At 44.5% G+C, this 26,210-nt stretch overlaps 1 protein-coding gene across 1 annotated transcript in view; it reads left to right on the top strand.

Moving 5' to 3' along the window:
- The window catches only part of PTPRT (protein tyrosine phosphatase receptor type T), an 856,863-nt gene that overhangs the window by 418,264 nt on the left and 412,389 nt on the right, over nucleotides 1-26,210 (top strand). Inside the window, exon 8 of the mRNA XM_088026646.1 lies at nucleotides 10,323-10,619. Within this exon, the coding sequence (XP_087882772.1) occupies nucleotides 10,323-10,619 (297 nt within the window). The remainder of the gene's footprint in view (nucleotides 1-10,322; nucleotides 10,620-26,210) is intronic.

The following is a 26,210-nucleotide window of genomic DNA, read 5'->3' as shown; positions in this document are numbered from 1 at the left end:
AAGATATTTTTAAAGCTCTTTCTGGACATACATAATGAAGAAGAACCCAGAAAACTTCTAGCCTTGAACTTAGGGTGATTGATTCCCAAACAGCCCTGGTCACCCATTGCATAAGGAGGATTCCTGGTTTACTGATGTGACTGGAAGGGTAATTGATTTTGCCCCTGGAACAGAAGTAGGCAAAGGACAGCTCTGGTGTTGGCTACCTGTTTTTGTAAATAAGCTTTTATTGAAAGACCCGCACCCCTTTGTGTGGGGATAGTCTGTGTGCCTTTCCACTGCACTGGCAGAGATGAACAATCACAACAGAGACTGTCTGACCTACAAGGCCTAAAACATTTACTATCTAAGCCCCTTACAAAAAAGAAAAGAAAAACATTTGCCAACTTCTGCAAGGACAGATTTCTGGGACTTCCTTGAACTTTACAGAATAGATGGTGTGACCTGTTCTGTGTCTGCTTGCTAATAAACATTTGTGTAATAAGTGGTCATCCATGTCGTAGAATTTGGCCTGAGACTTGCTTTTATTATAACCTAATAATGCAGTTGTGGGAGGATCATTAACCTTCACTCACCTCAGATGTCTTTGGTGGCTTCTGGAAAATGATGTGAGGGTTGTGCACGAGTCATGAGTCAGTGGGCTCAGATGAGTCTCCAGCGCTCAGCTCTGTCTTTCTGCCATGTGCTTCCCGGAAGCCCAGCACTTCCCCTACAAAAAGGCGCTTCCGGCTTCATCGTTCCATTCATCACTGCTGTGTCTGCGTCTCCTTCTAGAGCATGAGTCTCCTGAAGGCAAGAAAGTGTCTGTCTTATTCACATGCACCCCTAATGCCTGTCCTATCTCAGAGGTTCAAGATGTGTTTGTAGAAATAAGGACTAGACAACTAATCTTCGACAAAGCAGGAAGGAATGTCCAATGGAAAAAAAGACAGTCTCTTCAACAAATGGTGTGGGGAAATTGGACAGCCACATGCAGAAGAATGAAACTGGACCATTTCCTTATACCACATACAAAAATAGACTCAAAATGGATGAGAGACCTAAATGTGAGACAGGAATCCATCAAAATCCTAGAGGAGAACACAGGCAGCAACCTCTTCCACCTCAGCCACAGCAACTTCTTCCTAGAAACATCACCAGAGGCAAGGGAAGCCAGGGCAAAAATGAACTACTGGGACTTCATCAAGATAAAAAGCTTTTGCACAGCAAAAGAAACAGTCAACAAAACCAAAAGACAACCAGCAGAATGGGAGAAGATATTTGCAAATGAGATATCAGATAAAGGGCTAGTATACAAAATCTATAAAGAACTTATCAAACTCAACACCCAAAGAACAAATAATCCAATCAAGAAATGGCAGAAGACATGAACAGACATTTCTGCAAAGAAGACATCCAAGTGGCCAAGAGACACATGAAAAAGTGCTCAACATCACTCGGCATCAGGGAAATCCAAATCAAAACCTCATTGAGATACCCCACCTCACACCAGTCAGAATGGCTAAAATGAACAAGTCAGGAAACGACAGATGTTGGTGAGGATGCGGAGAAAGGGGAACCCTCCTACACTATTGGTGGGAATGCAAGCTGGTGCAACCACTCTGGAAAACAGTATGGAGGTTCCTCAGAAAGTTGAAAATAGAGCTAGCCTACAATCCTGCAATTGCACTACTGAGTATTTACCCCAAAGATACAAATGTAGGGATCCGAAGGGGTACGTGCACCCCGATGTTTATAGCAGCAATGTCCACAATAACCAAATTATGGAAAGAGCCAAGATGTCCATCGACAGATGAATGGATAAAGAAGATGTGGTGCATATATATATATACAATGGAATATTATGCAGCCATCAAAAGGAATGAGATCTTGCCATTTGCAACGACGTGGTTGGAACTAGAGGGTATTATGCTAAGCAAAATAAGTCAATCAGAGAAAGACATGTATCATATGATCTCACTGATATGAGGAATTCTTAATCTCAGGAAACAAACTGAGAGTTGCTGGAGTGGTGGGGGGTGGGAGAAATGTGGTGGCTGGGTGATAGACATTGGGGAGGGTATGTGCTGTGGTGAGCACTGTGAATTGTGTAAGACTGTTGAATCACAGACCTGTACCTCTGAAACAAATAATACATTATATGCTTAAAAAAAAAAGCTAGTAGAAATGGAAAAATGAACGGGGGCGGGATTTGGAGGGGGAGACAAACCATGAGAGACTATGGACTCTGAGAAACAAACTGAGGGTTTTAGAGGGGAGGGGGTGGGGGATGGGTTAGCCTGGTGATGGGTATTAAAGAGGGCACGTATTGAATGGAGCACTGGGTGTTATACACAAACAATGAATCTTGGAACACTACATCAAAAACTAATGATGTATGGTGATTAACATAATAAAATTTAAAAAAATGTAAAAAAAACTAATGATGTGATGTATGGTGACTCACATAACAAAATAAAATTTAAAAAAAAAAAAAAAGAAGGACTAGATACAGCAGTATCCAAAGGCGCATTAATGGAAGCTTGCTGGCTCCTAACCATAGTTGGTTAAAAGCATGAACCCAACAACCCACGTGATCGAGAACCACGCCAGTTACCTACAGGACTCCTATTCTATCTTAATGGCTCCTCTACCTGCCTCCCTTCCAGAGGTGGGAGCTGTATTTGAGGGAGCACAGCTCTGTCAAGTCCCACCTATGAGCTTGGTGGAGATTCTCCTTAGTTCCCCTTACAGCCCTGAAAGGCAGGGAATACCACCCATGTTCTGCATAGGAAAAAAAAAATGCAGCACAGGTGCAGATGGGACACATGACTTGCTTTAGGTTCAGGTGTTCACAGAGCCAGTGTTGTTTGTACTATGTCATGGCATCTCCAGTGCTCAAGAGTAGTTTTTCATTAATTAATGAGCCAGTGAACACATACAGGAATTACCTTCTTTATTTCACTGCTACAAGAAATAGCAGCGAGTCACCTTCTCACAAGGTAACATGTTCCCAGCCTTGCAGGACTTCGTTCATCAGGATGAGTAGGACCCGGTGACCCTGGATGTGAGTGTACCAGCACTCTCCACAGAAGCCTCTGGATTCCTGTCCTTGCCTCCTTCTATAAGATGTCTGTGGTAATAGTCAACAAATTCTTGTCCACCAAGCATCTGCAATAAATTAAAGGAGGTGGTGGAAAGTAAGCACGAGAGTGGGTTTGGATAATGCTGGGAGGAAGATGGATTTTAATTTTGTTCCTTTTACCTTTTTTTCCCTTCGTGTATCATTTCCATGCAGAAATTGCAAATTAATGGTCACATCAAAATATCTGTCAACGTATTACTGCTCTTGCACTATCAAATTATACTGGCAATAATGTTTCCAGCTGCCTAGGACTCCATTGCAATTTAATTTGAAAGGAATTCAAATTGCATCTCCAAATGGATAAAAAATTAATTTTACATACAAGCTATCCACCTCCACATTTTCAGCCCCATGCCCCAAATTATCTCAATGTAGGTTCAACTTTGAATAGTACATATGTTACAGCTAACTCCACATGCAAAGATGAATAAATAGAAAATTCATGATTTGGAAATCTGCTTTGCTGCTCTTTTTTTTAATAAGATGTTCTGCCTTGATTAAGGTCATTAGGAGATTCTACAGCTATTGCCTTTGACAGTAGGAATGGAAGCTGGGCCCACAGAGAACAAAAAAGCCTCAAATTCTGACTTAACCACGTAACTATGCCTCACAATTGGAGTATAAGGAGAGTCCTGATTCACCCCTTACTTCTTTTCCCTTGCAGCAGGGAGGAGCTTAATTCTGGTTTGGTCTTCAGCCATCACCTACTTTCTATATTTTACTCATTCCTCAGCTTATTTATTAAGCAGCCATGTGTTCTAGTTATGAAAATGAAGAGATCTAAGGACTCACATGGGAGCATGTGAACGTGAACGGAGCCTATAAATGACTAACCTGCAGTTTGAGAAGATGTACGGAGGAGATGTGCTGCTGGGCTAAATAAAACATGATGGAGGCATCCATTGCACCTGGACGAGGAAGGCTTTTGGAGAAAGTTACAAGGAAAGGGTGGCTTTGGTGCTGGGCCTGGAATCTGTTGACTAGGGATTTGCCATTGGCATCCCAAGCAGCTAGAAGAACATGGGCTAGAGCAGGGAGGTATGGGAGGATTCGGGATGTGATGCTTGGCTTTCCCAATGTAGAATTTGAGGAGTGAGCTGTGGGAAACAAGGAAGGAAGTTTGGAGGTGGGAGGGTATAGGTTGCAGGTTGGTCTCAGGTATTAGGTTGAAAATGGCACGTCAGGAAGAAATGGTACACTAGTAAGATCTAACATGCAAAAGAGGAGAAGTGCTCGGAGGCCAGGAGGACCAGCCTGCCTTCCAGAGGCAGCTGTGGGAATGAGGGGGCCTCTGAAGACATGAGTCAGTCCGTCACACGCAGACCCACACACACACCTGTCCCTAACCTGTGCAAGAACACAATAGGGTCTAGGGCAAGAACAGTTAGAGCCAGCGGCCCCTTGCTTCTTCTTTCCTCTGACTCTGTCCCTCCCCCACTAAAAGCCTCATGCAAACCTGTGTGGGAACTTCAGTCCTCGTGTCCAAATTCTGTTCACTCCCCCCAAATGACCATTCTTTGGTTACCCCTTGCGCCTAGGGATGCACACTCATGGGATCTAGTCTGAGGAAGGGCAGACCAAGGGAAGAGGTTCACACAGGCCCCAGAAGTAAATTTGGGGCCCTGGGGCAGGGAATTCTGGGGGTATCAGGTAGCTGGGTCCTGGTCCAGAATAGGGAGCGCGGGATGCAGATGGGTGCTTTAAAGGCCCTCTGACTCCTGCTGCAGGAGGAGGGCACAGGCCGAAGAGGGCTAGCCCAGGGCTCCTTAATGCACAGGGCTCAGGACAGGGCCCCTGTTGTCAGGTCTAAGGGCAGAGAGAGAGGTTACCCAGAGGCCAAGCTGCTTGGATTTTTCGTCACAGGAAGATTTTCCAGCTTCCCAGACAAGCCACACTCTCTTCCCTCTGTTTGTCTTCTCATTGGCCTGGAGGCTGTTACTTAAGAGGGTCATGTGGGCATGGCCTTCTCTGGTGGCTGAAACCACCCTAGGCTCGAAGCTTGGACACATTTACATGGGGGATGTAAATTCAACAAACCAATCTCCACTGCACACACGAGGCTTTCTTGGCAATTTCCAGCTTGTTTGCACCGACCCCAGTGTAAACCCAGGACTCTCTGTGCTACAGACAAATACCAGAGCAGAAGCTGGGTTTGGAGGCTGAGGTTTGGGGAGAGGGGTCAGACTAAAAGCATGAGTGCTTCCATGACACATTTTGAAAACTAGTTTTCATTTTGTGGATTTCAGGACACTCTTTTTGCTTGAATGCAAAAATAAATATGTTCACCATAAAGACTCTGTGACATCGTGGCGGGGACTAAACTGGGATTGTAGAGTCAAGGGTCCGAGCTCAGTTCCTAAGAACAGGTCACCATCTGTTCATCACGGTTTAATAGACATGAACTGGCCCCTCGAAGGACCCTGCACCATGTGTTGGGGCTTGCTGGACAAACAGAATGTGGTCCCTGGCAGCCTGGGAGGAGTGACAGATAAATGAACAAGCAGTTCCTAGAAAGCGTGACAAATGCTGAGTGGGCTGGACACCTGTGCAGAGTGCCGTGGGAGCCCAGAGCTGAGGACTTGGCTGTGTGGCTCTGGGTCAGTCATGTCCCTTCGTTGGCCTTGCTTTTCTATGCCAGAGAATTCTGTTCAGCATGCAAGTGCCTAACCCAGAGTTACTATGTCATCAGTAGCCACTGTCTTTCCCTTTCTGGGGTGAGAGTTCTCAAACTTTCAAACACTTTCATCCACACCTGTCTAACCCACAGCTCTACCCGAAGTCTTGCCTTTTGCATAGGAACTGAGCCTTCCTTGATCTTCTTAATTTTTGTACTCTGGGAAACCCCCAGGGTCATGCCTCAAGGTTATCAGTAACACGTGGCCGTATTTCCCAAGTACCTTCGGCCTCTGGTCCCTGTGTTCTCAGGTGGTATTTCAGTGGCCCAAGGGAGGCATGCAGATCTCAGTCCTTTCTAGAATCCCCAGGAGGTCCAAACCCTTTTGTGTTATTTTGAGGACCCTGTTGAAGATCTCGGGGTCACACAGAGAACAGGCACACTGGGCTCCCGGCAACATTCTGCCACCTTGTTCGCCCTCATCTTCTCCTGTTCAGTCCCAGCCGACAAGTGGATTCCTTTTTCTCTTCCTCTGAAGGCTGAGCACAACTGATCCCAGGGCCCTGGGGATGCAGCTTATGCTCCAAATAAACTTCTTAAGGCATTTCTCCAAGAAAGGCCATTTTCTCTAAGAGGAATGCCCACTGTTAGACAGAGGCAATTTTCTCTCTCCCTTTACAGCTCATTTTATACTCATTAACAGCCCTCTGAGATTAGTGCAATAATTTCCACTTTATAGAAGAGGAAATGGAGGCTCAGAGATGAAGTGCCCTTGCCCAAGGTCGCACAGCTAGTGAGTGCCAGAGTCTGGCTTCAGGCTGCACTCCACCAGGCTCCACTGCTCCCTGTGGCCTGAGGACAGAGGCATGGGCTTCAGAGGAAGCAAGTAACATTCCCAGTGCCCTGACCCTCCCACTCTGGGAGGGAGTCTCTGCTCCGTGGCGGGCTTGCACCATCCCTTCTCCTCTTGGAAAAGGTGCCTCTGCCTGCTACCTCCTTTAAGAAGAGCAGGAAGGTGTTTTGAGTGCACAGCTGCGCAGGTGAGCTGTGGGGGGAATTCTGGAGAAGCTGAGACCAGCAGTGGGAAGACAGGCCAGTGGTCAGCTGAGCACTAAGTGTGGTGGAGTCCCGCATCACCCTCTCCAGCGGACCACTGGCTCCTGAGGGGCAAGCATTTCTGCCTCAGTTCTCGGCCTCCTCCCAGCATCCTCCGCAGATGGCCACAGGTTCGTGCCGACTCCGTGCCCCGTGCTATCATGGCGCAGCGCAAACATGGGGGCACTGGACCCTGGGGGACTTAGATCTCAGCCGCGCACTCACAATGTGGCACCGCCCACAGAGCTCTGCCTTCCTCTCTGACGAGACTAGTGATGCTTTCCTCACAGATGGTGGTGAGGTCTACAAAACAGGCCATCTTTCCATTGGCTTGATACTCCCTGGGGCCCTCCTGTGCGTGTCTCTGGGCTGCATGCGGGCTCCTGGGACGAGCAGACAGCGCACCTGCTCTGACACACAGGGCTTACATTCTAGCGGCCAAGGCCAACTTTTGAAAAGCTGCCGACTGCAGAAAACGAATACATAAAGAAACAGTGAACAAGAGGAGAAAGAAAGAGCCACTGAGCTCTCCCCAGGGACTCAGCAAGGACATCTTCAGAGAGGAGACAAAGTGAACAGGAGTGAAAGCAGGAGAGGGTATGGCCCAGCTCCAGCAGGGTGGGGCAGGGTGGCAGGCAGAGCGCAGGAGAGGGGGTGGGAGAGGCCGGCTCCGCTTCCCTCTAGGGCATGCGCAGCACCTGCCCGGACTCTCTCCAGACCCCTCTGGTCAGGCATGGGTTCTGACTTTGCACACTAGGCATGTAATCAGGTAGATAGAAGTTCAAAAACTCCACTTTGCCACTTGCTGGTCTTGCTACTCTACACAAGTTCCTGGCCCTCTCTGGCCTCAGTTTATTCATCTGTAAAGTGGGGCTGGCAGTCAGTCCCTCCCTCACAGGGTCACAAGATGATGCAGTGATAGAACCCAACACCGTGCAGCTGGCTATCAACAGTGTTTTGTTTTTATTGTTTCATTTGTGCTTTAAGGGCACATTGGAAATCCCCCAGAAAATATTTAACATGGGCTTGGCACTTCTTAAGATGTTTAACACGATGGACAACTCTTGGATTTAAAAGGGTCTTACATGTTGCCATTCTCACTCTCTAAGGAGATGAGGTGAGAGAGCCTGAGGAGTGATGATCTTCTTGGGGTGTGGCGTCCGTTTTGAAGGCACCCCCGGAGGAGGCGTGTCGTGAGGTCCTGAGCAGGGCTGGGAGAGTTCTGGTGTCTGGACCTGCTGAAAGGCTCCAGCTGGGCGAGGCCAGTGGAGAGGCGCAGACTTCCCAGGCAAGCGGCTTCTCGCTCTCCCTGGACTTGTACATTTGTCCTCATGCCGTCAGGACCAAACGGCCACACCACATCCTAACCTCCCCCCGCCCCCACTACAGGGACCACACTTTTCACCTTATTCTGTGTGGGCTCAGCACAATGCACCCTCAGCAACAGCTTGTTCAATGTCACATTTTCAAAGTCACCCATTTGCTTTTGGAACGCTGGCTCTCTTTTACACAAAGGACCTGTGAACATGAATAACTGGGCTGTACAGTGACCGTGAACTCCTCAGTCGATCCAGAGCCAGGCTGCTCGCTGTCTCCAACAGCACGGGAGCAGGTCTGGGCTGGTTTGGCCAGGCTCCCTGACATTTCTGGGCATCCTGCTCAAAAGAAGACTGCTTGGAAGTGTGTTCCTTGGTAAGGCTCTGACACAGTTCACAGGATGTTTTTCCCTATAGGGGCAGGTCAGGGAACTCTGTTCGCATCAAGTCCCTCCCTCTTTCCTGCTGCTACATTGGCACAGGGGCGGCCTTACCCCTAAATGCTCTTAGGCGACAGAATGCGAATACCCCTAAATTCAAATACCCCCAAATGCTCTTAGGGTGATAGGATCCGTCATTTTGCATAAGGATGCTTCGCAGCACTGCCACTTAGAAGACTTTCAGAGTAGAGACAGCATACGAAACCTTATTTGTATCGCTATTCCTATTGCTGCAAAAGAAAAACCACCATATATTTGAGTGCTTACTAAGTTCAAGGTACAATTCTAACTGCTCTGCAAACAGCATTTCATTTAACCCCCCACTGGTGAGGTTAGTATTACTGTTATCCCTGTTTTATAGGTGAAATAAAAGATGAACCCAAAGAAATGACAGAACTTGGTCAAGTCCAATAGGTAGTATAGAGGGAAAATACTGATTTAATCTTTAGCCTGTGCTTAAGTACTTCCAGCTAAAATAGTCAACACAAGAACTTATGGGGATGCTGATCACAAAAGAAGTTATGCTTCTATTATAAGAAATGCCTAAGCGGGGCACCTGAGTGGCTCATTCGGTTAGGCGGCTGCCTTCGGCTCAGGTCATGATCCCAGGGTCCTGGGATCAAGCCCCGCATCGGGGGAGAGCCTGCTTCTCCCTCTCCCTCTCTCTGCCGCTCTGCCTACTTGTGCTCTCTCTCTATCTCTGTTAAATAAATAAATAAAAATCTTAAAAAAAAAAAAGAAATGCCTAAGCTTTACAGAATGACTTCACATGCGGGGATTTTTTGTGTGTGTGTGTTTGGTTTGTTATAATCTGTTTTGTACAAAAGCATCTATTTTATATGAAGTATAAACAGAAGATTGGTAGTAAAATAAGACAGCCAGTGTTATATATGGGGGTCTGGGACCACGTGGGAAAGGTTGGCACAGCAGTAGAGTGTGAAAGCATGACCATATCTGCTTTTAAAGATTGATTGATTTAGAGAAAGAGAGTATATGATCAGGGGCATGGGCGGGGGCGGGGGGGGAGAGGGAATCACAAGCTCGCTCCACTCTGAGCACGGAGCCCAACGCAGGGCTCAATCTCACAGCCCTGAGATCATGAACTGAGCTGAAATCAAGAGTCAGATGCTTAACTGACTGAGCTGTGTTGTCAGTGGAAGGAGGGGAAATTGCAAGGTGTAGTCAGTGGCGCCTGTGACCGTGTGGACAGACCGAGCACTGCGTCCTGAGCCTGTGGCTGGAGTTGCAGCCTGTGCACCTCCGTGCCGTTAACGAGAGTGAGGGGGCTGATTTCCCAAGGGGAGAGGATGTGGCTGGATTAAATGTCAGGCAGGTCAGAACTCCAGCAACCATCTCAATTCGTATATCCCCGGAGTGTTGTGTGTGTGTGTGTTGGTGGTACTCAGGGTGGTTTCCCGGGGTACCCTGATGAACCTTTAAGAATTTAACAATTTTGCGTTTTTTTAATAGTTAACATTTACGTATGGCAAGTGATTCGGGTTTTCCCTTTATATAGTTAGGTTTTCTTTTAGATGCATGCATTTAAGTAAGAAGAAAAGAGTTTGATTTACAGAAAAATGTGAATTAAATTGTATTCTCTGTGGCAATAGTCATGAAGGCTGTGGCTGAGCTAAGTTTGGAGGGCTGGACCCCCCTGTTTTAGCAGAACACCCCCCCCCCCCCGCTTCCGGAAAGTCCTCAAAGCCCCCGTGTCTTGCGTGTGTGTCTTGCAGACCCCGTGCACGGCCCGCAGAATGTGGAGATTGTGGACATCCGCGCTCGGCAGCTGACCCTGCAGTGGGAACCGTTCGGCTACGCGGTGACCCGCTGTCACAGCTACAATCTCACCGTGCATTACCAGTACGTGTTCAACCAGCAGCAGTACGAGGCCGAAGAGGTCATTCAGACCTCTTCCCACTACACCCTGCGGGGCCTGCGCCCCTTCATGACCATCCGGCTGCGGCTGCTGCTGTCTAACCCCGAGGGCCGGATGGAGAGCGAGGAGCTGGTGGTGCAAACAGAGGAGGACGGTGAGTGGGGGCAGGGGGTGCTTCCTCGGGGTCAGGCCATGCTGAACCTGTCCCGGGGCCACACCCGTCAGTGATGCGGTTTTCTTTCTCCCTGCATCTTTAATTTCCTCCTCTGTAGCCGCCTCTTTGCCAGGGTCTTTAATGGAGGGCACTGCAAAACTCCAGGGGCTGCTGTACCCGTAGACGCAGACACGCCCTCAGATTTGCCCCTTCCACACCCCCCATCCCTCTTCTCACTTTATAGCCCCTCCTGTGTCCAGTGTTTAACCATACCAGGGCCTCCCAGACAGGCATTGTGTATTGTGTCGTTTAAGCACATTGAATCTGGGAGTCAGACCACTCCGGATTCTGCAGGAGTTAAAATTAAAAAAAAAAAACAAAAAAAACAAAGTAAATTAAGTAGCACAGGCATTGGATGCACCCAGAACCGAGTGTTCACCCGGATGTCCGACAGGCAGCTCAAAGTATCCAAAAATGAACCAGTCTCCCCTTCCATACTGATTGCTCGTTCTGTGTTCCTCATGTCAGTGAACTGCATCCAGTAGATCAAAATAAAGATCTGAAATGAGCCTGGAATCCTCCATTTCCTCTCCCCCTCTCCCACCCCACACCCCACCCCCACAAGGTTCTGACGAGTGGGTTTCATGCAGTTTACCTCCCAGCATGGCTCTTACCATGGAGACTCCGACACTCCAGAGCCACGTGTAGCTCCTAGAACACATCATGTTTCCCACCCTCTGTCCTTGCCTGAGCTGTTTCTCCTACTGCTGTGGCCTCTCCCTTCATGTCTGTGAGACAAGCTCCATTCATCTTCAAGTCTTAGCTCACATGCTGCTTCTTCCAGGAAGCTTTCCCTGACTGCTCCAAGCCAACTTGGGTGTTCCCTCCCAGGCTCCCGCTGCATTTTCCAAGGAACTCCTTGGAAAGCAGTTATCATTTATGGGAGGACAGAACTTGCTGGTTCTAGGACTTACCTAGAAAACACTTTTTGATGGCTGTATTTCAGTTTTCCTTTCAGCCATGCTGTCACTGGCTTCATGGGGGCATCTTTAGTTATTTCTTTGGAATCAGACTGTGAGGTAGAGATTTGGGTGTACGTGATGGATGAAGGAAGTTTTCCCCAGGGAGGCTGGGAAGGGAGGTGGGGGCAGGACAAGGAAGGGCAGGAAGCCAAGGTGCAACTTCAGGCCATGTCCAGCAAAGGGGGCTGCGACCTGCTCTGCAGGAGAACTCTGCAGGGCAGGTCATGCATCAGTCTTGCCCCCGATCAGGGAAGGGAGCTGCCGGCATGGTTAGGGCTGGGATGCAGAGGGAGGATTGGGGGAGGAAATTCTCGGGAAGTGTTGGCTGTCTGCGCATGCAGACAAAAGGTGGAGGGGCACAATGATGGTATAAAGGGTTGGGAAGGAATGGGCAGAGCACTGTCATTGTCAGCCATGTGAGGACCCTATCTCCACTTGACCTGGGTGGGCCTTACAACCTCAAGGCAGAGCCTCTTCCGTGGCCATCCCACCTAGCACTCTTGTTTCACAGAAGCAAGTTCACGGACCTGGAGTGACGGCCCCCGCTGGGGTCCAGACCCACATCCTCAGCTGCAAAGTCCCCTAAGGAGAAAGGGGAAAATGCGCCACCCTCTGCTCATCCTGTCCCCCAATTCGCCTTTCCCCAAATCCCATCTTACAGCTGGAACTTTTACACAACCCACCTACGTGGTGGACCCTTCGTGACCACCCTTTAAATTCATCATCGTAGTGACTCTGCAGGACATCGTCCCTGCAGACTCTGCTTTTCTAGATAGTAACTGCAGTGGAAACCCAGCCTCTGTCACCTTGGCCCCCCACCTTCCTGCCTTGCAGTGAACTTTTGTCCTCTGGCGGCACAGTTCTCCTCTGGATCAGCCTCATCAGGCAACCCGAGTGCCTTGCTCCCTGTGAACCCATTCTCATCCGACCTCCAACAGAGGGGTGGGCATCCGATCCGGGCTTCACCTGCAGCCGGCCCTTTCCCTGGATGGCTCTGCCGTTTTCAGAGATGCACAACACCTCCTCCAGCAGGTACAAGGATGTGCTGCTACAGAAGGCGAGCTCTGGAGCTGCACACCTCCGACAAGCTACTTACCTGCTCCATGCCTCCGTTTCCTTGCCTCTCACATGCAGATACAAATAGTGGCCATCTGATAGGTTGTTATGCTCACTAAAAGGAATGGTATATGAAGAATTTGGAATGCTGGCACCTGGCTGGCTCAGTCGATAGAGCATGTGACTCTTGATCTCAGGGTTGTGAGTTCGAGCCCCACGTTAGGCATAGAAATTACTTAAAAATAAAATCTTAAAAAAAATTGGAATGATGTCCAGCAGACTGTAGATTTTCAGTGAATGTGGCTGCCACATTTGGATTAAATCACAGAAGAAAAAATGTCTTGACAAAGGACCCTATAGCACAAGCAATGCAGAAACCGGCAGCCTGCCCTAGGACACCTCTCCAGAGTTCTAGACGTGCACTCCAACGGGTTGGAGAAAATATAACCTAGACTCTCAAGGCGTAGTGATGTGGTCAGTGCCCGATCTGAGACGCAGAGGCAGGGCAGGAAGGCTGGCTCAGTGGCAAGGGGTTATTAGACAGGGGGGTGCCGCCACTGTTGAAACTCAGCGTGAAAACTCAGGAGTCCACGTGAATGCTAGGATTTGGTCCAGGAGCAGCTCTGAGTGTTTCCTCCAGGATGCTCTGTGTACCCTGGGCTGCTTTATGAGGATTACCTACATGTGCAACAACAAATCCCAAGTCCCATCTTTAAGCCATGCCTCAACCTCTCCCTTTCTCCTTCCTGTCACTGGGGGAGAGGGGGAAATCACAAAGCCTTTATCAGAATAACTCCAGAACAGCTATGCTTTGAAATTAAACTTTAATTAAAAACCATTAATAAAACATCAATTCCTACTTTGCAGAGACGTGTGGACGTTATCATATTAAAAACACCAACCTCCAAGACAGCAGTCCTCAGTCTCCCAGCTGTGCTGAGGGGAGACTGCCCAGGAGCACAGACCCCTCTCTGTGCTGGGATCAGGTTCCGTTCCTCCCAAGGAGGGAAGAGGCACCATTTCTGTTTGAGGGGAACTCATTCACCTAAGGACAGGCTGAGGAGGGATCATGGCTCCAGTGGATGATCTAAAACCCCCCTCAGGGAACCATGGAGCAGCCTCTCAGATTGAGCTGCCTGGATTCATGCTGCTTTTGTCTCTGCTCCAAAATTGTCTTCGGGGAAATTTGTAGAATTGGTAATTTCAGTGTCCCAGTGCTTTTGAGGGCTTACAGAGTAATCCACCACTGGCGAAAGAAGCTCATGGCCCCTGAGCCCCATTGCATCAGTTGGGAAGCAGCTAAGAGACTAAGTGGGTTCTTTATTTTTCCTTTTTGTCACAGATGACTCAGAGAAAACTGTGGCTTACTTATTTAGTGCTTCCTTCTCTGCCTTTCCCCAGACCACAGTCACAATTATGAAATGGAACCATATGAGACCTCGAGCCATAAAACAGTGTTGATGATGGTCTCACTTTGGCTGCCACTTTGGTTTACCGAGCGCCGACCCCGTGCTAGGCACTACTAGGCGCATTAGGTACCCAGGATTTTCTTGTGAAATGTTTCCAAGCTGTAGAAAAATTTGAGAGTAGTGCAAAGAAGACATGTGAACCCTTGGCCTAGATTCACTGTTGGTGAACACCATGCTCGATTTTCTTACTCATATATGTATGGTATGTCTGAAATGGAGATATCACATATAAAAATACATGTAATATTTTTAAGTCTTTAAAAGTAAATTGCAGAAATCCCAACATCTGATCTGTCAACTCTTTGAGGGTGTATGTTACTTAAGGGTAAGGACGTTCTCCTGCACAGCCATGATACTATAGAACATCTAAGAAACTTAGTATTACTTGAAAAATAATCAGGTAGACAATCCACGTTCACATTTCCAATCATGTTAAGCGTGATTGTTAGGTGACAAAACCAGAAAACAAGACATTTTTGGCAAAAATACCACATGGGTTGGTGATGTGTGTTTTTCACTGTGGCATATCTAGAGTTACATAATGTCAGAGAGCCCCTGACATACTGCCTTTGGTCACTTAGATTTAAGTCCCTCTGCTGTAAATACAGTCCTTTTCCCTTTGGAGATCAGCTTGTCGGTGCAGTGGTGCTTTGAGGCCTGGTGAGTTCCTGATTCCCCCACGAACTTCTCACCCAGTGCTTTTAGCTTCCATGAAAATCCTCACCTGAATCGGTTACTACACTGGTATTTATAAAAGGGTGAATTTTATTTTGTTATTTTTTAAAGATTTTAGTTATTTGAGAGAGAGACAGACAGAGATAGTGACAGAGAGCGAGAGTGGGGAGGAGAGGGAGACGCAGGCTCCCCGCTGAGCAAGGAGCCCAGTGCAGGGCTTAATCCCAGGACCCTGAGATCATGACCTGAGCCGAAGGCAGATGCTTCACCTACTGAGCCACCCAGACACCTAAAAGGGTGAATTTCAAATCTATCCTTCCCTCTACATGTACTACTGAGCATTCTTCTTTATAGAAGGGTTTTCTCTCCCCAGCCCCTTCCCAACATTTTTAGTATTCCTGTTGACTCATAGATCATTTGTTTTTGGCTCCTTGTATTAAAATCCAGTACTATTTATAATTCTCTTCAGTGCTCGCATTCTCTCATCTGTGGCTAGTGGGTTGGCTCCTAGGTTCTTTTGACATGTTATCATTAGTCTTCCTTGCTTCTGCCATAACAAAATATTCTAGACGACCCTTGTAATATCTCTGACCCAGACCTGAAGTCAACCACTTATCTAAGGATTCCTGGTTGCTTTCAGTGGGGAGTGGGATTTTGGCATTAAGATATACATCTTAGCTTGATCCAGTGGGGTGTTACTGCCTCTAGACTCAAGTAGGTAGAATGGAGGGATGTAATTTATCTGTTTTAAATCATAAGGTTGTACTGATTCAAATCACCTCTTACCCTCATTCTGTACATAGATCTCCTTCCTCCCACTGTGAGAACCCTGGTTCTCAGCATCCACACATTTCTTCATTTGCTCCATCCCACAATGCATATAAAATAGTTTCAGAATTACAATACCAATCCCCGCAAAAAACAGGAAAGCTAGTATGTTAAGTTAAAGATTTTCTTTTTACTTTCTCCCTCTGGAAGCAGCCAAAACACCATGTTCAAAGGCTTAGTATTTTATCTGTGCGGTTTTATTATTGACTTGATGCCCAGTTAGGTTTGTTTGTTTGTTTTAAGGTTTGCCTTCCCCCTCCCCATCCTTTTGATTTAATTTTCTTGTTTTTAAAATCAAAACAGTTGCATGGTTCAAAAGTCAAAACTACATAAAAAAAAAAGTACGCTCAGAGGTAGTACCACCAGCTCTGTCTCTCATACTGTCCCTGTCCACACCCGGAAGGTCACCATTTTTATTCATTTCAGATACTATTTTTCCTCTAGTTCATTTTACAAAAAAGGTAAAAGTCATTTCTCTTTTTCTTGTTTTTATATAAAAGGCAGCACAAAAGATATACTCCACATCACATGTCTTTGTTCACATAATATACTTTGGAAATCACTCCATATCGGTGTGTACAGATTTGTATCATTCTTTCCGATAGCTGCATGAGACATATTATGTGGATATGCCATGGTTTATTCACACAGGGTGCTGTGGATCCTGAGGTTGTGCTCATTACTTGCTATGACAAATAATCCTGTACCGAATAGCCTCATGCTTACGTGGCTTGGTATTTGTGCAGTTGTATTTTCAGTGTAAATTCCTACAAGTGGGATTGCTGGGGTCAAAAGAGAAACAAACATGCAGTTTTCTTAGATGTCGACACTCATTTTACATTTTCCTTTTTTTTTTTTAAAGATTTTATTTATTTGAGAGAGAGAGAGAGCAAGAGCACGAGCAGAGAGGAGAGGGAGAAGCAGGCTCCCCACTGAGCAGGGAGCCCGATGCAGGGCTTGATCCCAGGACCCTGGGATAATGACCTGAGCCAAAGGCAGACGCTTAACCGACTGAGCCACCCAGGCACTCTCATTTTACATTTTCACTAGCAATGTAAATTCCTTCATCTTAACACCAAATATAAGAAAGCAAACAGTATTATTTTTCCTATTTTACAATAAGGAATTTTAAGCTCCCATATAATTTATAGTAAATATATAAAATATAATTGATTATAATTAATAATATGTGCAGAATATAGTAATACAATTGATATGTAATATGATTAGTGATGTATAATACATATGTTACTTAATACGGTAAATGGACTTGCATTGTAGGGAAGACTGAAGTGTCTCAGGAGTGCGTGCCTGTATTTTGTGTGCATTTCTAGAAGTCTCAGTATCTGGTTCCTCAGCTGATAGGAAGCTAGAAGGAGGCTGCATGTTGCTAGGGACAGGTGTGTATATAGTAACAAGACACAGCACACGAAATCTAGAAAAGAGGCAAGTGAGAAGAAAAGTATAAAAGGCAGTAAATAACAAGGCAACAGTCCACAGTCATTTGGTGGAAGGATAAAAAGCTTTACACAGCTTAGCAGGTCCTGAAAGCATCGTTTAACTAGAGCCCAGTACATTTTTAAGGTTTACAAAGATGACCTTGAGATATTATAAAAGGTAAGGAGAACTGCAGTTGTGGTTTTTGAATGCTTGTGGTGACCGAGGCATTGTGCTGATGTCCTTCATTCTTGCAGTGAGTCACCAAATCCTGCAATGTTGGTGCTTTTCTATGGTTTTGGGGAAGAGAACTCTGAGGCTCAGAGAGTTCAAGGAACCCGTCCCAGGCTTCCAAGCAACAAGTGGCAGAGCCAGTTAATAGATCCTGAAATCTTGTCCATGATTTCTTTCCCCTGACCATCTCTATTAGATAATCCTATAACCTACCAAACCTCCCCAACACTGTCTGTGCTTTATGTTTTCTATGGCATTCATCATCATCTGAAATACTGTGTGTGCATGTGTGTGTACATATGTACATATATACACACACACACGTTTATTATCTGCCAAGCACATAGTAGGTGCTCATTAACTGTTTGGTGAGTGAATGACTATCTGATATCAAAGTCCATGCCTCTTCCCAGTATCTCAGGGCCCTGTTTATATGCACTGTTTAAGAAGGGGAGGATAGGTGGAAGGTAGCTATCTATACTCAGAACCAACTCATTCTGGCTTGCTGGAGCTGCTCATTAGCCTCTCTTCCCACCTCTTAGTTACGTGATACCATATTCATTGCTCAAAATTGTCATATTGGCGACTTTACACTGTGGATACTGGCAAACATGTTGGTGTTTTGTTTTTCCTGGAAAGTTGGTTGTGAAACATTTACTAATACACCCCTGCAAAGTTCCATTAAAAAGATATATTTGTGGGGCGCCTGGGTGGCTCAGTCAGTTAAGCATCTGACTCCTGATTTCTGCTCAGGTCATGGTCTCAGGGTTGTGGGATCAAGCCCCTGTTTAAGATTCTCTATTCCCTCACCCCCCAAACCCCTGCTAAATGCCTTGCATGTACTCTCTCTCTCCAAAAAAAAAAAAGTATTTGACATCTTAAAATGTAAAAATTTATCCAGAAAAAAAAAATCTTTCCTTCAGCAAGACTGGGAATCTGTCTTGTCTCCATCAGACACATTTACAGATTCTGGTGACCTTCAAACCATTTTCGAATTATTTTGATTTTTTCTTAAGTTAGTTCTGAGTCTGTTTATAATGAACCAACCAGCCAACAAATATGGCCCTTGGAATGGAGAGGCCAAAAAAAAAAAAAAAAAAAAAAAGACCTAGACAAAAGAAACAGGATGGGAACTTCTGTTGACTCTGTGGGGCTCTGTGCTTTCAACATGAGCTGACTGACTTTCCTCTACTGCCCACAGGGTTCACCACTACCAGCCCCACTTCCCAGATATGGAAATGGGAAGAAGAAAGGAAAACAGGAAAGGAGAAACCTTCCCTTGATTACACTCTGTCCCCCTTTATGTTGAAATGAAAATTTCCTTTAAATTACCACCTGACTTTTAGGCACAAGAAAACATCTGGTTTAATTACAGTGAATTTACATGAACCTACTAACAAGAAGCACAGTTAAAATTAGCAATTTTAGTGCGCCTTTTTTTTCTTAAGGGAATGAAATTATAAAGTAATTAACCTTTGTTGTAGAACTCTGTCAGAAGGATGGAAAGTTCTGTGCTGTTAGATACAAGAAGAAATGAAATTGTGGGAAGGGAATATGTGGACTCATTAAAGAATTATAAAGAAAAAAAAAGACTAAAGTAACACAGAATTAGAAGATAAGATGAAAGTGGAATCTTTCTGGGTCTTTTCACAATGTGGGTGGGGGAGGACCCAGTTGAATCAAAACAAAGTAAGTCTGCTTCGTTGGAAGGACATCTTGACCTTTGGAGCAGTAGTGTGGTGTGGCCAAAAGAGCCTTGGTCCCTGGCTGAGATGACCTGGCTTTGCTACTCAGAGGTAGTGACACTGTTTTTCAGCCTTTCTGAACCCACATCCACTAGAATATGGAAAAAAGGGCCGATTCAGAAAATACTTTGGAGTCAGAAGGATGCAGGCTCCATTCAGGCTCCATTCACTACGTTGTTATGCAGCCTTAGTTACTTGCATACTTGGCACTGCAGTGTCTCCGTCTGTGAAATGGGGTGATAATACCACCAACCCCTTTAGAGTGTTCTACGTGAAAGTCTGTATGGAAAGCCCTCAACTTACTCTCTGCCAAGAGGACACACTCAGTGGTGTGTGGCCAATATCAGACATGGAATGCAGATTTTAATCAAAGGAATGTAACTAGAGAGAAACCAAAGCAAGGATCTTTGTAAAATTTCTGTTAATCATGGGCAAGGGGCCATTTTAGAATAACTTATAATACCTCTGTAACCTCGACCTCAACTATCTCACTCTGACTGTAGGAATGAGTGTGTGTGCCAGGGTTCCAATAAAATTTTATTTATAAAACAAGCAGCTGGTTGCATTTGGCTGTAGCCGTGGTTTGCTGACCCTTGATCCGCACTGATTCCCACTAATTATATCCTCTTAATATCTTGACTTTACAATCCAATGATATACTAATGGTTTCCCCAATTGGTGTCTCCGGACTGGACCTCTCCCCTGCCCTCCAGAGTCATTTATCCAACTGCCTGTTCAGCCTGTCCAGCTGGATTGCTAATCGGTCTCTGGATTAAACACGTCCAGAACTGACCTCCTGATCATCCCTCACCCATCACCAAACTCATTCTCCCCACAGTCTTCTCCATCTCCGTTAATGCCAACTGCCTTTTTATTAGTGGCTTGAGCCAAAAACCTTGATTGCTCACTTTTATCACACCCAAGGCCCTGAATACCTTTCAACGTTGATTGTCTGTGGTTGGCACCCCTTTGCTTTGGACGAAGCAGCAGCCCTGTCCACCTCCCACATCCCGTCCATCAGCACATTCTCTTGGCTTATCCTTCAGTCAACAGCATGACCTCAGCCATTGCTTACAGCCTCTACTCCTCGCTCTTTGGTCCAAGCCACTGTGATGTCCCACCTGGATTATCGCGGTACTCTCTTAAATGCTCACTCAGCTTCAGCTCTGGCCCCTGCACTCCTCTCAGCACAGCAGGCAGGATGATCTTGTTAAACCGTGAGGCAAATCATATCATCATCCCTCTGCTCAGAACCTTCCAATGGTTTCTCACGTCACTGAGATGAAAAAACCCTAGTCTTTACATTGGCTCTCGGGGCCCCACGTGGCCACAACTACTGGCTGCCTCTCTGGTCTCATCTCCTTCTGCCTCCGCCTTACTACACAGATCCAGTTGTTGTTCTGCTCAGCTCTCCCAGCTGGGGTCCATCCCTCAGCACCTTTTCACAGGCCATTTCTGCAGGCTAGAATGATCCTCCCTCAAATAAACAGGGCTGATTCCTACACCTGTCTCAAGTCAGTATCACTTTTCAGGGGGCATTGTCCTTGACCTTTCTCTGAACAACTGGAAGCCTCAGGCACCACACTCTGTCCCTCTTCTCTGCTTCATGTCTCTCATTAGCATTTATCATTGGACATACTATGTATTTCACTATACATTTTATTATCTGTCTTCTCTCACTAGAATGCACATGGAGGAGGCCACTCTTTTGTTTTGTTTACTGCATATTTTCAAGCACCCAGAACAGTGTCAGGTAGAGAACAGGCATGCAGTAAATAAGTTATTGAATGACTGAATCTCGAGTCTTCAGATTTTATCTAAAAATAGATTTTAGAATTATTTACCTTAGAAATGAGAAGATGCTTGTAGAAAGCTATTTAATATACTCAGTAAGCTATGGGAAGGATGGCTTTTATGATGAGCAGTATAACACCATTCAGAAAGAACAGAGGCAAGAACACCAAGGAAAATAGGAATAATCCTGATTCTGCAGAAAAGCAAATTGGTGTATCTCCAGGCTACACTAGAGCAGTTCTCCGAGAATGTGATGGGACCAGGGAGAGGAGCAAACACAGAGTAACACTACCTTTGTTCCAGGCACTTTGCTCAGCATTTCACATGTACTGATAGATTGAATCGCTACAACATTTATGAAGTAGGGACTATTTTTATCCCCCACTTTAAAGGAAACTGAGGCACAAATAGGTTAAGCAACTTGCTCCAGGTTATACAGCAAGAGATGGCAAGAACAGGACTCACACCAGGCAGTCTGGCTCAGCCTGTGATCTTAGTCACCATGCAGTGCTGCCTTTTGGGTCAATAGGACAAAAGTGTGAGTTTCCATTCAAGGTGGTGATCTGATTCTTAAACTACCTTCCCGATGAAATAAGAGAAGAAGACCTCTAAACCTGCCCTGGGAACTAGAAGAGGATGCCACCCCCAGGCCAGAAGGAAGGAATGCAACGCAGTGTTGAAGAACGGGAACCTACATGGGAAAAAGATGACTGAGCTGTAACTTCATTGAAAGAAACCCCTTCCTCGCCCTGGGGGCCCAAGAGGAAAGAATTCCAAGGCCAACTGCATGAATACCCTCAAACTCTGACTGACCATGGCTGAAGGCAAGGGTGAGCTTATAGCTTGGCGTGGACGGAGTGAGGGTTTGGAGAGCAGGAGATGACATCTTTATATGTCAGTCCATAGTGCAGAGAATGAGAGCTCTCTCTCTCTTTAAGCCTGCATATGGTAAATAAGGAAAAGAAAGGGATTTAATGAAAGGCTAGCTTTGGGAAGAGATGCTCCAGTTAGAGATGGGGGCAGTGTTCCAAGTGACTTAAGGCTGCCTTAAAGATATCAAAACAGTTCTCTCTTCTGACAAGAAGCTTCCTGCCACCTGGTTATTTTCCTTCTCAAACCTTCCCCATCCCACCCTTAATCACATAGACCTCTTATCTGGCCAAGTAATAGATGGGTGTATCTAAATTCTTCCCTTTCCCTCTGGGTTAGAAATAATTGAAACAGGGACTCCTATAATCACTAGCAGCACACATCTCGACCCACCAAACTAAACCATCTCGTTCTACCTTTTTTAAGGCTGCATAAGGAAAGATTATCGGGTAGATGAAAACATGCTTTCACTCTTATTAAAGGGGACTAACCTGATAATGCAAAGCAAATGTCCCCTGAGCATTATATCAAGAAGCAAGATTTAAAAACAGAGTAAAACAGTAATCCACATTCTCACCAGAATATATAAATAAGTGCTGGTGTAGAATGTGTACATGGAATGGAAGTCAATAATGTAAAGAGGTTAGTTCTCCCAGACTGATCTTTGTAAAAGAGTTTAGCACTATTTACTGTATTATGATTTTTATTTAATAATAAACCCTATAGTGCTTAGGGATGTATATTTAGGAAATAAAAATTATAATGAAAAGCAAGATTCATTATTATTAGGAAGTTAAGGTTACCTTTTGAGGGCATAAAATTGATTATTCATAAGTTAATGAGATGTATATTTGTTTTATACACTTGTGTAATGCTTACTTCACAAAAGGATAAAATACCTTTAATACTAAATACCCTTTTATACCTATACATTTTACCACTTATGGGATATGGAAAAATTATTGGCAAAATATAAACTTCAGAACTTCACTCAGCACACACACAAAAAAGACTTATATAATTTCGCAGCAAATGGAGAAATAGAATCAGTAGTTTAATAAACTTTTCCAAGAAAGAAAATACCAGTTCTGAATGGTCTTACAAGTACAATCACACACTCAAGGCAGTGGTATCTCCAATTTTACACATACACCTTCAAAGAGCAAAAAAATAAGTGATACTTGACTTTTCATTTTATGACATTAGTGTAATTTTGATACCAAAACCAGACAAGCTTATTATAATAAGAAGAAAAATTAAATGCACGTACCCCAAACAGAATATTAGCAGACAATCCATTGCTGTATACAACTAGGAAAATACTATTTTAGAAAATCAATATTGGTTCAACATTAGTAGATCCATTAATGTAATTCACTACATTAACTAAAAGAGGGACAAAAATGTATCATTACTATACTAGACACAGAAACCCATCAGTTAAAGCTCAGCATGATTTAAAAAATATATATATTCTTATATACCAGGAATAAAAAAGACCTTCTTATAAGAAACCTACAAACATCATAGTCAATGATAAAATAACAAAATCATTTCCTTTAACATTGGAAAGCACACAGGTACTTATCATTATCTCCACTAAATATCATATTGATGGCTGTGGTTGAAGACAGGAAAATTAAATAGAGTTAAAAGATTGGAAAAGAACAAAACTATTATCAACTGCAATGCTATGACTATTTACATAGATAACCCAAAGAAATTTGTACACAAATTATTAGAATGAAGAAGAGAATGTAACATGCTTGACAAAAGTTGGCATTTAAAAGCCAATTGCATTTCTAATCACCCAATAAGTATGTGGTATGTTTTTAAAGATACTACTTACAATAGCAATAAATATAGGGTATTTAGGAATGAACCTAATGTAAGATTTCAAGATGTAGAGTATATATAAGTGTGGTATAAAGAACTGAAAGAGATTTAAAAAGACCTAAATGAGAGAGATGCCATGTTTATGGGTGGGAAAACTCAGTATTATCAAGACATGGTATGGAAAGACATAAATTATTTAAATTTGATCTATAATTCATGCAATTCCAGTACAGAAACAAGACATTTTTCAAATATGTACAAGGTCATCCTAAAATGTATATGCCAGAGAAAAGGCAAGAATATCTAAGAGAGGGGTGCCTGGGTGGCTCAGTCGATTAAGTGTCTGCCTTCAGCTCAGTTCATGATCTCGGGGTCCTGGGATCCAGCCACATGTCCAGCACCCTGCTCAGCAGGGAGCCTGCTTCTTCCTCTGCCTGCTGTTCCCCCTGCTTGTGCTCAGTCTCTGTCTTTCTTTCTCTCTGACAAATAAATAAATAAAATCTTAAAAAGAAAAAGAATAACGAAGAGAGTTCTGAACACAAAGTACAAAGTTACAGGCCTTGCTCCACCAGATATCAAGACTCACAAATCTTTGTTTCTTAGGATGATGTGGTATTGATAGCGGGATAGTCTAATAGAACAAATGAACAAAACAGAACCTAGAAATAGACCCATATGTATGAGGAAATGTGATGGAAGGCAAAGGTAGCATGGAGATCAGTTGAGTAAATAAATCTTTCTTTTTTGTTAAGTGGTGGTAGAATAGGGAGAAGAATTGAAATTGGATCCCTGCCTCACACTGTATGTGAAAACACAATTACAAATGAGTTGAAGACATTTTACAAACATCATAACTTTAAAATTATTTGAAGATAATTTAAGAAAATATTCCTATGACCTAAGAGAAAGTATTTCTTAAATAAGATTCTTTTGTTAGAGTTTATTTTTGCTTGGGTTTATCTGACCTTGGGATAATGATTCAAATGCAAGTAGTTGATTTAGGAAGTGGTCTGGGACACCCTGGTAATGAAGAGTGGAACAGAAGGGAAGGAAACCAATACTGGTGTGTTATCAAGAAAATTACCTCGTGAGGGTGCCTGGGTGGCTCAGTTGGTTAAGTGATTGCTTTCGGCTCAGGTCATGATCCTGGAGTCCTGGGATGGAGTCCCACATCGGGCTCCCTGCTTAGCAGGGAGTCTGCTTCTCCCTCTGACCCTCTTCCTTCTTGTGCTCTCTATCTCTCATTCTCTCTCTCTCAAATAAATAAATAAAATCTTAAAAAAAAAAAAAGAAAATTACCTTGTGAATAACTGGGTCTTAGAATCATGCCACTCCAAGTGTGATCCAGGGACAAGCAATGACTTACAAACTCTTCCTGGTCCATGACAAGATAATTATAGAAATAGAGATTAAGTGTTTTAAAAGGAGGTTGCATTTTTCTATGTTTTTAAATTTCACTTTTACTTTTTATTTATTTCATTTTTTAATTAACATATAATGTATTTTTTGATTCAGGGGTACAGGTCTGTGATTCATCGGTCTTACACAATTCACAGCACTCACCATAGCACATACCCTCCCCAATGTCCATTACCCAGCCACTCCATCCCTCCCACCCCTCTCCACTCCAGCAACCCTCAGTTTGTTTCCTGAGATTAAGAGTCTCTTATGGTTTGTCTCCCTCTCTGGTTTCAACTTGTTTCATTTTTCCTCCCTTCCCCTATGATCCTCTGTCTTGTTTCTCAAATTCCTCATATCAGTGAGATCATATGATACTTGTCTTTCTCTGACTGACTTATTTCGCTTAGCATAATATCCTCTAGTTCCATCCACATCATTGCAAATGGCAGGGTTTCATTTTGGATGGCTGCATAGTATTCCATTGTAGATATAGACCACATCTTCTTTATCCATTCATCTGTTGATGGACATCTAGGCTCTTTCCATAGTTTGGCTATTATGGACATTGCTGCTATAAACATTGGGGTGCAGGTGCCCCTTCAGATCAGTACGTTTGTATCTTTGGGGTAAATACCCAGTAGTGCAATTGCTGGGTTGTAGGGTAGCTCTATTTTCAACTTTTTGAGGAACCTCCGTACTGTTTTCCAGAGTGGCTGCACCAGCTTGCATTCCCACCGACAGTGTAGGAGGGTTCCCCTTTCTCCGCATCCTCGCCAACATCTGTTGTTTCCTGACTTGTTAATTTTAGCCGTTCTGACTGGTGTGAGGTGATATCTCATTGAGGTTTTGATTTGGATTTCCCTGATGCCGAGCGATGCTGAGCACTTTTTCATATGTCTGTTGGCCACTTGGATGTCTTCTTTGCAGAAATGCCTGTTCATGTCTTCTGCCCATTTCTTGATTGGATTATTTGTTCTTCAGGTGTTGAGTTTGATAAGTTCTTTATAGATTTTGTATACTAGCCCTTTATCTGATATCTCATTTGCAAATATCTTCTCCCATTCTGCTGGTTGTCTTTTGGTTTTGTTGACTGTTTCCTTTGCTGTGCAAAGGCTTTTTATCTTGATGAAGTCCCAATAGTTCATTGTTGCCCTTGCTTCCCTTGCCTTTGGTGATGTTTCTAGGAAGAAGTCTCATTTACTTTTTAATTTTACTTTCCTATTT

Source organism: Eumetopias jubatus, unplaced genomic scaffold, assembly GCF_037043125.1.
Source record: "Eumetopias jubatus isolate StellerSeaLion01/CBP00866 unplaced genomic scaffold, mEumJub1_p1.0 scaffold_9, whole genome shotgun sequence".
NCBI classification, from domain to species: domain Eukaryota; kingdom Metazoa; phylum Chordata; class Mammalia; order Carnivora; family Otariidae; genus Eumetopias; species Eumetopias jubatus.
The sequence above is the reverse complement of the archived record's forward strand: the minus strand, read 5'-3'. Positions and strand labels throughout refer to the sequence as shown.